Source organism: Diabrotica virgifera, chromosome 3, assembly GCF_917563875.1.
Source record: "Diabrotica virgifera virgifera chromosome 3, PGI_DIABVI_V3a".
NCBI lineage: Eukaryota > Metazoa > Arthropoda > Insecta > Coleoptera > Chrysomelidae > Diabrotica > Diabrotica virgifera.
The window spans coordinates 222,508,255-222,523,148 of NC_065445.1; the positions used below are offsets into that span (position 1 = coordinate 222,508,255).

At 32.8% G+C, this 14,894-nt stretch overlaps 1 protein-coding gene across 1 annotated transcript in view; it reads left to right on the plus strand.

The window, feature by feature from the left end:
• Positions 1-216: 216 nt before the first annotated feature.
• LOC114330006 (uncharacterized) overlaps positions 217-14,894 on the plus strand; it is a 38,656-nt gene continuing 23,978 nt past the window's right edge. The window contains exon 1 of the mRNA XM_028279298.2: positions 217-766. Coding sequence (XP_028135099.2) covers positions 328-766 — 439 coding nt within the window. The 5' untranslated portion in view covers positions 217-327. The remainder of the gene's footprint in view (positions 767-14,894) is intronic.

The window sequence follows — 14,894 nt, forward strand, 5'->3', positions numbered from 1 at the left end:
AAAACAGATCTGTCCTAGACTATTATTAGTAATTTAAAATAGCTACTGAATATTATGTTTACCCTAGTCGTAATAATGTTTAAAAGAGATCAGCCTTTTTATACATACATTTCCACTTTTCAGTATAAAATCAAGTAACACCTGGTCTGTTAAAGCACAGTATATTTAAATACAAAATTATACAATAACCTTGATCAAAATAAATACATAACACGATGCACACCAATTTATATTGTAGTAGAAAAAAGATAGCAGCATAAACAAGTCGAGAACGAGAAGGTTACGTACCGCAATTTGTTTACAGTGATAATAATTACACCAATTAAAATGACCGAATTAGCTGTTCCGAAAATTGAAAAACTTGACGAATTAATAAGCGACCATATAGGCAAGGATAAAAAAGTAATTGGTTCAAAAATCACAAGGCTCACAGCACCTGGAGAGAACTTCGGGAGTGAAATGTTAAAAGTGGATCTTCGTCTTAAATCTGCTGAAGGAAAAGAAGAGGATTTGCACGTGGTGGCGAAACTGATCCCAGAGAACGAGTTTGCCCGCGCAATTTTTAACGTGGATGTGTCGTTTAATGTAGAAAAGGGATTTTATAACGTTATAGTACCAACATTGCAAGATTTTCAACGGAAACAGGGCATTACTAAAGTTATAGATTGTTTCCCGACATTATATGGTGCCAGGAATAATTTAGGGAATAATGGAGGAAAGGTGGATAACAATGCAGCACTTGTCTTGGAAAACTTAAAAGTTCAAGGTAAGTGTCAGTTTACGTCTTTTTGTTAATTGCACTTCTGTTTAGATTATATTTGGCTATAAAATTGCTGCACAGTAATTTAAAAAAAAAAACTGTGCAACAGAACTGTGTGTTCTTCCTCTTTATAGGCAATTCGGCTTGTTCATTGGCAGATTGATATCTCTATGGATGGTTACCACTTCACTGTTGCATGCTTGTCCGATACTTCTCCGATTGGCGATTTAACTTTTGCTATTTTGACCATACGAGTTCCCCCATTCTGTTTATATGGTTATTCCATTCTTTGTTTATATTCAGTGTCCATTTATTTATACATCACGTTACACTTTCTTCTAGTGTCTCCATTACTGTTTTGATCTCTCACCGTATTTCCTTTAATTCCTCTCAGCACTATCACTTCTGCTCTTTTTAGTAGTTTTTGTATTGTGACTGTCGGATCTTTTTTTTGATTGGTTCCATAAATTGTTGACTTTATCTTAGTGTTAATATGTCGGTTTCACCATATATTATCATTAAGGCATCCTACCAGTCTATTTGCTATTTGTACCTGATCTCTCGCTTCCTTGTCCATTTCTGCATAGTTGGACAGTGTAATTCCAAAATATTTCATTTCCATTACTTGCTCAATACTGGTGCCATCAATTTCTATTTTACTTTTTACCAAAATCCTTTTGCTCTTGCTCTTATTTTAAATATGTGGACTGGTCTTTGCAAATTATCTTTATCTTGGGCTATCAATATTTCGTCGTCTGTATATATCAGAGTATTTTTACATCTTTGTTTGCTTTTCTCTATCCCCCTCCGTTATAAATTGAAGAGCCTAGGGCGTAGCGAGTCTCCCTATTTTATTTGGCTGTATATGTCTAAAGATTCTGTAGGTTGTCCATCTATTCTGGCTTCCATTTTGTTGTTTTGGTGTATGTTTTCAATAGTTTTATTGATATTTAGGGGAAGTTGTCCATTATACAAAAAATGGATTACATCTTTAAGTCTGTCAAATACTTCCTTCAAGTCAATCAGATACAGAAATATTGGTTTATTGTACTCTTGGAATTTCTTAGTAATTTTCTTTATGACGAATAATGCATCTGTATGCGATCTTCCAGTACGAAATCTCTGTTGCTCATCTGCTAAACTTACAAGCTAATTCATTATTCCTTGTATAATTTTAGTTTTAAGTTTTAGGGTAGCATTCAACAAGTATCTCTGTAGTTTTCTAGCTGTTTTTCCATTTCATTCTTTTACATGTGTTTTGGTTCCATTAGTTTATATAGCTCCGTTTTTTGACCTCTTTTTATATTAAATATTCTGATTGCTTCAATTTGCGGTTTTAAAATTCTAGATATGACTTTTGGTTCCACATGGCATTTTATTGAGACTCTGTAGTTCTCCGGGTCGTCGTCCGATTTATATTATTAGGATGCTTGATCTCTATTCTTGTGGTATTCTGTTTTGTTTTTCTTTATAATTTTTTAGATCAGTTTTAATAATTGTTTGGTCAAATCTAATCCTCCGTACTTTGGGAGTTTGTTCAGTATTCAGTCATCTCCTGGTGATTGGTATACTATAGAAGCTGTACATTAGAGAAAATAAGATAGTTATTTTAGGAGAGTGAATTTTTGAAGTTTCTTTCTTTTGAGGTATATCTATTGCATACTTCTTAAATTTATCAATTTTCTTCTCAAATGACTCAAACTTCTGCCAATGAATATTATTTTTTATTCAAGGAATTTTGTTATTGTTAAACAACAGGATATTTCTAGCTTTATGTATTTAAAACTATTTACTTATCTCCTAACAGTTTAAAGTTACTTATCTCCTTTAAAACATTTGATTTAGAATTATATTAAACGATAAGGATTGCATAAGGAGCAAAGCTCCTACAATTGTTTTCTTTGTTTTCTTTGACTCTTTATGTTAACAAGTGAACTTATGTGTTTAAACCATTTTCTCATGTAAACTTTTTAGTAAAAATGTGAGATGCTGGAAAATATCTAGAAACATATTCTAAACCTTTAAACACATTTTTATGTATTTAAACTTCATATCTCAGAATTAATATAAATACCTACAAGCATTTTGCAATTGTAAGTATTATCTTTTTATATTGGCAAAAAACTAATTATGTTTTTAGTGACAGATTAGATTATTAGATTAAGTCTCTATACTGGGTAAAATTTCTGACACTTCAGTTTCTGCGCTATTTGAATATTATTTGATTCTTCCTTTTACATAAAGTTTTTTAAATATCTTTTATAAACATTGTTTTTCTTTCTAATCAAGGATTTGCAATATTTCTTATTTGTTTACTATTTTTAATAGAAAATAAACTCATTCGTTAAAAATAGGTTTATTTTGACGTTTCGGTTTCCATGTCGGAAACGTTCACAAAATTTCCGGGAAATAAAAACGTCAAAATAAACGTATTTTCAATTAATATTGGGGCTATTTTTTTTAAATAGTAGATTACATAAAATAAAATAAGAAAATAGTTATTCAATAGTCAGAAATCTACTATCCTATGGTGTCCAGAATGTATCCCAATAAACGAAGACAGGGAATGTATCTAGTCCAAAAATGCTTCCTAAGGGAGCTAGAGTTCTTTAAAGATGGCGTCTTTTAATTAGTTTTTCTTAAATCTTTTTAAATAGCTCCAGAACGCTTCCATTTAGAAAAGCGAAAACTGGTACATACGCCTATTAACCTTTCAGAGATAAATAGATTCCATCAAATGCAAATTTTTAGTACCGGTCATAAACGTCCGTTTTGGGTAGGGCAACGGTTATTTTATTCCATAACTTTTTTGTCTTTTAACTTAAAGTATTCTTGACACTGGATTATTAAACTATGATGAATTATAGAACTGAAAGGTACACTTGCTTTAAGTCGGTATGAGATATCGTTTTCTAGAGAAACCGATTCGAAAATTTTTCGTTTTCTGGATTTGAAAATTTTTTTCAAAAAAAAAGTATTTAGAAAAACGAAAACTGGTACATTTATTTATCTTCCAGAGAGAAATCGATTTTATCAATTGCGAATTTCTAGTAACGGTCATAGACGTCCATTTTGGGTAGGCAACGGATATTTTATCGCTTTATCGGTTTTGGTTTCGTCTTGAATTTTTAAGCATTTTTGACACTAGATTATTAAATTATGAGGTATTCTATTACTAAAAATTACTCTTGCTTTAAGTCGATGAACTACACCGTTTAATTTTGATTTTTTTTCAAATTATTTTCAAATTCAAAAACCGAAAATTTTTCAACTCGATTTTTGTAGAAAACGGTGCATCCTACCGACTTAAAGCAAGAGTCCCCTTTAGCACTAGAATACTGCAGTATTTAATAAGCCAGTGTCAAAAATACTTAAAAGTTAAAGACAAAAAAGTTATGCCATAAAATAACAGTTGCCCTACCCAAAACGGACGCCTATGACTGGTACTAGAAATTCGCAATTGATAAAATCGATTTATCTCTAGAAGATAAATAGACGTACCAGTTTTATTTCTCTAAATATAAGCGTTCTGGAGCTATTTAAAAAAAAAACTAATTGCAAGACGCCATCTTTAAAGAGCTCTCAGAACCAGTACTCAGAGGTAATATTTGCACGAGCTGTGAATGAAGCACCAAGAAGGTATTAAAGTCAACGGAAAAATAACTGTAAATAACATCAGATATGTCGACGATACCGTGCTAATCAGCGAAAGCGAACAAGAACTACAAAATTTGCTGAAAAAATTAGTGAATGAGGGTAAAAAATGTGGTCTTAAAATTAATGCAAAGAAAAGAAAAACAACGATTATCGTGAAAAAGAATACTACAAACATAACCAACCATATTAGTAAATGGCAAACTAATTCAACAAGTTGAAAAGTTGCTGGCAAAATCTTGGATGGATGGAAATCTTGGAAAATGTTGGATATATGGGACTTTAGGCTCAGAACAAGAAGTAAATGTACGTTATGTAATAGACGAAGCAATAAAGCTCTAAAATCGGCCTTACCTCTGAAAAAAAAGGACAAGACGGATCTTAATAATTCTTTTTGCATTCGATTCGTAAATGCACCAGGAAACTTTGTGACCCTTAAAGTGCATCTCAAACAGACAATAAAAAAAATTCAGAACTCGTCAATTATCGGCGGAAATTGGTTCAATTTTGTTACTCGGGGGGTTTTTGGGGTCGCTGAAAACGAATATGATGTCAAAAGTGATCTCCGGAGTACCTAGTGCCAAGAGTACCTACTGTTTACCTCGTCATTAATACTCATTAAAAATTAGTCAAAAATCATTACTCGGGGGGTTTTTGGGGCCGCTAACGACGAATATGACATCGGAAGTGATTTTTGGAGTACCTGGTGCCCAGGGTACCTACTGTTTAGCTCTCCTGTGGAGTTTTCGGCAAAAAATTTATTAAAAAATTAGTCAAAAATAATTGCTCGGTGGTTTTTGTGGTCGCTAACGACGAATATGATATCGGAAGCGATCTCCGGAATACCTGGTACCCAGGGTACCTACTTCTTATGGAGTTTTCGGCAAATTCATTAAAAAATTAGCCAAAAATCATTACTCGGGGGGTTTTTAAGTCGCTGACGACGAATATGCCATCGGAAGTGATCTACGGAGTACCTGGTACCCGGGGTACCTACTTTTTACCTCGTTTTCTGAAGTTTTCGGCAAATTCATTAAAAAATTAGTCAAACATTACTAGATACGAGATAAACAGCAGGTATCCTGGGCACCAGATACACCGAAGATCACTTTCGATGTCATATTCGTCGTCAGAGACCCCAAAGACCCCTGAGTAATGAATCTTAACTAATTTTTTAATGAATTTGCCAAAAACTCCAGAAAACGAGGTAAACAGTAGGTACCCTGGGTACCATGTACTCTGTAGATCACTTTCGATGTCATATTCGTCGTTAGCGACGCCAAAAAACCCCAAGTAATTATTTTTGACTAATTTTTTAATACATTTTTTGCCAAAAACTCCACAAGAGAGCTAAATAGTAGGTACCCTGGGCACCAGGTACTCCCAAAAACACTTCCGATGTCATATTCTTCGTTAGCGGCCCCAAAACCCCCCGAGTAATGATTTTTGACTAATTTTTTACTTACTTACTTAGTCCTAAGCCTTTCTACCTTTAGGTGTAAGGCTGATTTTTTAATGAATTTAAATGATGAGGTAAACAGTAGGTACCCTTGGAACCAGGTACTCCGGAGATCACTTTTGACGTCATATTCGTTTTTAGCGACCCCAAAACACCCGAGTAAACCTCCATTTCCGCCGATAATTGATGAGTTCTGAATTTCTTTATTGTCTGTTTGAGATGCACTTTAAGAATGCATTTTTTGTATGCAGTTTTTCAATATTATATCATGGCCCCTGGTCACAAAGTTTCCTGGCGCATTCACGAATCGAATGCAAAAAGAATTATTAAGATCCGTCTTGTTCTTTTTTTCGGAGGTTCAGTGATTTATTGCTTCGACTATAAGTAAATATAAATGTAGAATAGAACAGGCCAGAAAGAATTTCTAAAAATGGAACAACTTTTTAACAGCCCAGAACCTGATCCAACTCTACGATATCGCATGATAAAATGCTGTGTACATAGTATCCTACTACATGGCATGAAAGTCTGGACAAAAATCCCATGGACTGACTATGTTATAAATAAATGAAGAAGTTTTAATACGCATAAATAATAGAGATCGTAAGCTTGTAGAAATTATTAAAATACGAAAACATCTTATCTTGGACATATATCCAAACACACGAGATATAAATTCCTTTAATTAATAATGAAAGGAAAATGGAAGGAAGGCGTGGTGCTGGGAGACCACAAATAACCTGACTGTGTAACATAAAGGATTGGATAGGACTAAACCTCCAAACCCTAATAAGAAAAGCACAGGATAGAGATGAATTGCAGAAGCCATCGCCATCCTCCACTAAAGACGAGACCTAAGAAGAAGATTATTACAATATACTCACAGGGATTGTTAAGTTGTTAGGATATTACAAAAAAAGAATGTGTGTGTACTTTGTACGCACGTAAGAAGTTATACTTCTATTATATGAGTTCAACGAAATAAATATACTTTCAACAGGTTATTTGTATTTTATTTAAAGATTAAACTAATCTTTACTTACTGCTTTCCAAAAATTTTTATTAAAACAAAAAGAAAAATAAAAAAAAATTAGAAAACACACGGGGATTCGAACTCCGCTCACGCGCTCTACCACTGCGCTATACTCCCTTTGCTTTGGCAGGTTACAAGATTTCTCATACATACTGACAAATTTAATAGACCAGGTGAAATATACAAAAATACTTTAAATATACTTACTATTATTATAGGTCTGGATCCCGCGTATGAAAAAAAAGTTGATTAATAGCAAGCTGAAAATTTGTTAATAGCTTAAGGGTGTCTAGTCGGACAAACTTTGATATATGGGAACACTGGAACAGGGGAAGTTTTAATTGTGGAACAGGTTAAAAATTTGGAACGGTCAGACCACGATAACGGCACATGTATTTTGTCCGACAGAACAAACTTAAACTCTCCGAACAGAGATTAAACTCTCATGAAAGAATCAGACTGTTATTTATCACCAAATGGGCGTTTTAATGAGTGGAACATGTAGAATATGTCAAATGACAGGAATTATGACAGGTGATAAATAGCAGTCTGATTTTTGCATGAGAGTTTAATCTCTGTTAGGAGAGTTTAAGTCTGTTCTGGCGGACAAAATAAATGTGCCGTTTTCGTGGTCTGACCGTTCCAATTTTTTAACCTGTTCCACAATTAAAACTGCCCCTGTTCCAGTGTTCCCATATATCAAAGTTTATCCGACTAGACACCCTTAAGCTATTAACAAATTTTCAGCTTGCTATTAATCAACTTTTTTTTTAATACGCGGGATCCAGACCTATTATAAAATATCTTATTCCCGAGGAAGACAAATCCAAAGACACAAAAATTATAATAAATATATTTACTAAAAACACTAATAATATATTCTTTTCACGCACACCTTAATTGCGCTACATAAAGATGTAGCGACTAACATACTGTCGGTGTGCGCATGCGCCAGGGAATGTAAAAATTCACCCTCGGGCCTAAAGAAGTATAACTTCAAAAAAAAACTATTAAACGTGGTTGGAGTACTTCCACTTCCATCATTAAATAATAAACATTCTGTATATTGTCTTTTAATTCTTGTATGTCTTAAATTATTTTCTTCAAAAGCTTCTCTTTAGTGATCTAACAGTCTTATTTCTATGTACTTGCTTTTCACACAATACATCGTGAGCATAAATATACCTACCTACTAACCGCACCAAAGAATATTTTACCTTGGAAATTCTGAATTACCGAGTTTTAATAACTAAGCTGTAATAAAGCATGAACTAAACTTTCTCAAAATAACCATGAAAATATATCGTAAAATACATGACAATGAACCTAAATATTTATTTATATACATTTAGTCTACTATACAACTAGTCCAGAAAGCCATTGCGCATCCGCTAGGAAAAATATTCTAATTCGGATTTTTTGCACAATCTGACTCAAAATGGACTCCTTTTAACAAATTTGCATGTTGCCAGGACCAAAAGGTGGTCAAAAATTTTTTAAACGTTTTTTTTTTGTTTTTTTCCTAAAATTATTTTTTTTGCATGGAAAAAAGTTTTTTTAGGTTTTTGGGATCATTCCAAACAGAAAAGGTCTTTAGTGACTTTTCTCTAAAAATGATAATTTTTGACAAATAAGCGATTAAAAATTGAAAAATTGCGAAATCGGCCATTTTTAACCCTCAAAAACTATGTGAAAAACTGAAAATTTTAATGTTCCCAAGGTAGGTAGATATTTTTTAAACATCTGTTGATGAAATCCCGAAGAGTTTTTTGCAATGCAATATTCAAAACTCCTTTGTTTTTTAATTGCTAATCAAGCGTGCGCGACACTATTTTCCACCGACAGTATGGTGCAAATGAAAGGAATAAATTCGTTATTTCGTAAACCGGCGACTTTAAGGAAAAAATCCCGAAATAAGTCGATTTTTATTTTTAAGTTATGATATTGTGGCATATATGGTATACTAGTGACGTCATCCGTCTGGGTGTGATGACGTAATCGATGATTTTTTTAAATACGAATAGGGGTCGTGTGCTAGCTCATTTGAAAGGTTCTTCAATTATCTATTCACTAATATAAACATTTACATAATTATTTATACAGGGTGTCCAAAAAATTTTTATTAAATTAAATTATTTGACAAAAAAAGAAGTAGAAGGACACCCTGTATAAATAATTATGTAAATGTTTACATTACTGAATAGAGAATTGAAGAACCTTTCAAATGAGCTACCACACGACCCCTATTCTTATTTAAAAAATCATCGATTACGTCATCACGCCCCGACGGCTGACGTCACTAGTATACCATATATGCCACAATATCATAACTTAAAAATAAAAATCGACCTGTTTCGGGATTTTTCCTTAAAGTCGCCGGTTTACGAAATAACGAATTTATTCCTTTCATTTGCACCATACTGTCGGTGGAAAATAGTGTCGCGCACGCTTGATTAGCAATTAAAAAACAAAGGAGTTTTGAATATTGTATTGCAAAAAACTCTTCGGGATTTCATCAATAGATATTTAAAGAATATCTACCTACCTTGGAAACATTCAAATTTTCAGTTTTTCACATAGTTTTTGAAGGTTAAAAATGGCCGGTTTCGCAATTTCTCAATTTTTAATCGCTTATTTGTCAAAAACTATCATTTTTAGAGAAAAGTCACGAAAGACCTTTTCTGTTTGGAATGATCCATAAAACCTAAAAAAACTTTTTTCCATGCAAAAAAATTAATTTTAGGAAAAAAAACAAAAAAAAAACGTTTAAAAAATTTTTGACCACCTTTTGGTCCTGACAACATGCAAATTTCTTAAAAGGAGTCCTTTTTGAGTAAGATTGTGCAAAAAATCCGAATTAGAATATTTTTCATAGCGGATGCGCAGTGGCTTTCTGGACTAAACATAAATAAAAAAGATTAAAGTTCCTAGCATACTTTCTTTACGAATAGCTGAAATAAACTGTAGCAGACATTTTTAATAGAAAAAAAATCATGAATGAAGTGTATATTCAATTTTTTTACTGTCAGTCGCATCAACTACAGTAGGAAAAATGAAAGAATACCCATGAACGAACATATAAAACACGCTGTATTTTCCTGTCACCGCACCGTGTCACAAAGAAAATTGTCCAGCGCAAGTACATGTAATTATTGTTACATGTACTTGCACTGGACAATTTTCTTTGTGACACGGTGACAGGAAAATACAGCGTGTTTTATATGTTCGTTCATGGGTATTCTTTCATTTTTCCGACTGTACTAATGTTTGATTAAGTAATTTATTTGTTTTTATTGTGCCGTTTCCTTTCGAAGTTTGGTGATCCAAATCGCAATTGTAATTTTGGAAACTGCTGCACGAAAGATTTCTGAGGATGAGCAGTCAAACCATCTCCTCAGGTCTTTTAGTTATGAATTCTGACGTCTTCTTATTAATCTTTTGTCCTGTACTATTCCTTTCTATATGATTTGGAGTAATTCATATCTTTCACCAATCAACACATATGTCTTAAGTGCTGCAGTTTACTCTTTTGATTATCCTTAGTAATTATTTTTGTTTACTCATACCACCAAGTCCATTGACCCAATTCCACATCCAAACAGCAAGATAGAAAAAGGTAACATCTGTCATTCAGATTCTGAGCTACAGGTCTGCTCTTGTAAAAAATGTCATGTTCATAAGTGTTTTTAGCACATATTCGATCTTTAAAAGGATTTCTTTTTTGGGTTTCACTGGCTATTGATATTTGCTCCCAAATATTTTATGGAAGCTGCCTGCTCTATTATTTGTACATAAGGTTACATGTACCTTTAACGTTTAGTGGTGTCTTCGAACATACTAAAATTTTAGTTTTGGAAATGTTAGATGTATACCGAACATGTCGCTATGACGAACTACTGCATTTATTTTATTTTGTAATTATTCTTGTGCGTTGCTTGCTATTAGGAAGGTATCATCAGCGTACCTGATGTTGTCTATGCTGGTTCTGTTAATCTTGATTCCACCTTGGACTTCACCCAATGCTGCTCTGAATATAGACTCCAAATCCAAATTAAATAATAGCGATGATTAGACGAGACTCTGTCGCACTCCTCGTCGGATTATTATTACTTCGGATGTTGTGTGCTCTATTTCAATTGTTGTTTTAGAATTAATTTATAATTGATGGAAAATGTGAGCTTCTTTAAGGAAATCTTCTTGTTTGATTTTTCTGGGATAAATGTTGCATATTTTAATAAGTCACTGTAATAACACTGCAGAAATACACTGCAGAAATCAAAGTCAGAATCGAAAAATCAAGTTCTTATTTTATGAAAATGAAAAAGGTCCTATGTAGCAAAGATTTAACATTAGCTCTTAAAGTACGCCTAACAGAATGTTACGTATACAGTGTACTCTACTATGGAGTGGAATCATGGACGTTAAATGTACAGACAATGATACGACTTAACGCCTTTTAAATGTGGACCTATAGAAGAATTATGAGGGTTTCCTGGGTAGATAGAGTTGCGAACACTGAAGTACTGAGAAGAATAGGTAAAGAGAAGGAAGTTGAACTTACAATTAAAGAAAGAAAACTACAGTATCTGGGACATGTGATGCGGGGCGAGAAGTATGGCATCCTGCGATTCATAATGCAAGGAAAGATAGATGGCAGAAGAAGCATCGGAAAAAGACGAATTTCATGGCTGAAAAACCTGAGAGAATGGTTTGGATGCAGCTCAAAACAACTATTTAGAGCTACTGCCTAAAAAAATAAAATAGCTATGATGATCGCCAACCTCCGTAGCGGAGATAGCACCTGAAGAAGAAGAGGTTTAATAAGTGTTTTACATTTAGAGTTGTCTTACACCTATCATATACCGGTTAGATTAGATTAGATAAGATTATGTGAGGTCGATAAGGCTATGGAGCCTCTCAGCACTTCGACCTATAAAGATCTTCTGTGCATACCTTAATCTAGTTAAACTCTAGGATGCCAATAGATTACATTATTACCGAGGGCCCAAAGTCCCTGAAAACTTCTATAATGTTTATTTTAATAAGTTAAACGGTATAAAACAATACGTCTAAAACAAATTTACGAGTTTATTTGAAATAATTTTTGTCAGCGTTAAAATTTATGGCGGTATGATAGTAATGTTTTTATCTAATCAGTTTAAAAGTTCAGAAAATGGTGCAAACCAAAAGTCGCTCATTTATCCTAAGTAAATGACGTGTTGATTATATAATGCCACGGTCAATTAGAATAATTATTATGAGACATTTAAAATGCAACTGCTTTGTTGTTAATTAAGCTCTCTGTTTATTGCGCATAATAATTGTTACTTATACTTATACGATAAAAATCTATTCAATATTTACAAATGTTTTATTTACTACTTATAGACCAGTAAGGATCTGTTTTTAGGTGGATGTGAGAGGTGGCATTCAGATTTTTGCGGATAAAGTTAGGTGATAACTTCGTTAATAATAATTGATTTATGCTCCTCCTCAAATATGACCGGAACATTAATAAAAAAAATCATATATTTAAAAATTTCGAATAACATCGATTTTTTTCTAATTTTTGTTTATAACTTTAAAACGATTCATGTTGGAACAAAGTCGTATAGGAATAAAATAAAGATAACTAAATTTTCTATCAGATGCGATTGGTTAAAAATGTCTTAATTTATCACCCTTGCTGCAAAATAGCAATAAATATTAAATAAGGGGGCAAAACAAGAATGTCATTATTCAATGATTTTCTATCACTTAGGTTACACTTGGAATCTTCCTAACTCGCTTAGAAAATTTTTGTAATGTGCTAAAACGTTACACCAAATTTCACTAAAATTGACTTACTAGATTTTGAATAATAATTTTGCAATCAAACTTTTTTTTTAAATTAAAATTTTTTAAAATCTTGCACAACAAAAACTAGAACATACAAAGATTTGTCAATTTTTTTACATATAAAGAAGCACTCCACCTGTCTAATACACTTTACAGAATTGAAATCAATCTGATTATTTAAGCAGCCTCAGCAATGTTTTAAAGTTATAAACAATTTTTTGGCTTATAAACAAATTAGTGCTGTGGCCAGGAGGGGGTGCTACGCGCTCCTTTATTTAGATGGAGTTACCCAAGATTTTTATGTATTTTTTGACCCGTAGAACACGATTTTTTTTGGTAACAGTTGATCTGGATGTCGATAAGATTGTTATAAACAAAGAACTTAAGGAATTACATAACATCGATTTTTCGCAAAATAAAACATTTTTTTGTATTTCTTGGGTAAAACAAAGCTATTTGTTTATAAGCCAAAAAATTGTTTATAAGTTTAAAACATTGCTGAGGCCCCTTAAATAATCCGATTTTATTTCTGTAAAGTGTATTAGATAGGTAGAGCACCTCTTTATACGTAAAAAAATTAGCCAACTTCTAAATGGTCTACTTTTTGTTCAGAAAGATTTTAAAAAATTTAAACTTTTTTAATAACATTTAGATTGCAAATTTATTATGCAAAATCTATTAGGTCGATTTTAATGAAATATGGTACACGGTTTAAGTATATTACAAAGAATTTCCTAAGTGAATTAATAAGGTTCTAAGTGCCACCAAAGTGGTTAAAAACATTGAATAACAACAGGCGTATTTTGCCCCCTTATTTTGTATTTATTGCTATATTGCAGAAAAGGTAATACGTTAAGACATTTTTGACCAGTTGTATATCAGACAAAATTTAATTATCTTTATTTTATTTCTCTACGACTTTGTTCCAAAATGAATCGTTTTAAAGTTATAAGCAAAGAAAGCAGAAAAAAAAATCGACGTTTTTCAAAATTTTCAAATATTTTAATTTTTTTATTAATGTTTCGGGCATATTTGAGAAGGAGCATAAGTCAATTATTATTACTGAAGGTGTCACCTAACTTTATCTGCAAAAATCCGAATGCCACCTCTCACATCCAAAAATAGACGTTTTTTCACAGATGCTTACTGGTCTATTAAGAATATCCTTTATCTGATATAAAAATACGTGTATTTATGACATTTATCATTAGATTGCTAATGTCTCCAATTTTATCATCTGTTTTTGCTTATTCTGTTGTATATAATCTTGGTGTATGCCTTCGAAATATGGTTAATAAGACTTATCATCCGAAATTGATCACAAAACTTTGCTTTTGGTTTTTTCGGTATGGCAACAAAAGGTGACTGTAGCCACTCTTCAGGAAACTCCCCGCTGTTATAAATATTATTAAAAAGTCTGAGGAGACAGTCGAGAAATTGACAGTTTGTTTTGCACAGCACTTTCAATAGTTCTCCGTATACGTTATCGTTGCCATGGTCTTTTGTTATTTTTAAGAGCTTTTATAGCATTATCCCTTTTATAAGACCCTTTATATTATAAAGTATACGTTATCGTTGCCATCTTAAAAATAACAAAAGACCATGGCAACGATAATGTATACGGAGAAGTATTGAAAGTGCTGTGCAAAACAAACTGTCAATTTCTCGACTGTCTAGTCAGACTTTTTAATAATATTTATAATGGTAGGGGAGCCCAAGCGGGGATTTTTGCAGTTACTCGAGCGCGTCAGATTATCATATGGGGAGAAACGTGGTACCCTGCAGATGTACCTCTGCCATATATTGGCTCTTAACACAGGGGAGTTCGTTTAGGGGGGCCCGAAAAAAAAAATCTATCCTTAAAAATACTCGAAATTGTCAGATTAAGATAAGGTAAGTTAAGTACATGCAAAACAGTGTATATTTAAAAAATCTGACGATTTATGCGGGGCGTAAGGGAATTGGTGAGTCACAAAGTTTCACAAGAAAAAGGCGAATATTTCGCGAAATGAACGTCAGATCGAAAAACTAAAAACTACACGTTCAATATTTTTCAAAAATCTATCGATAGATACCAAACACGACACCTCACAGAGAGGGGTGGGGGGTAAATTTGAAATTTTAAATACAAATCCCGCGATATTTAGCAA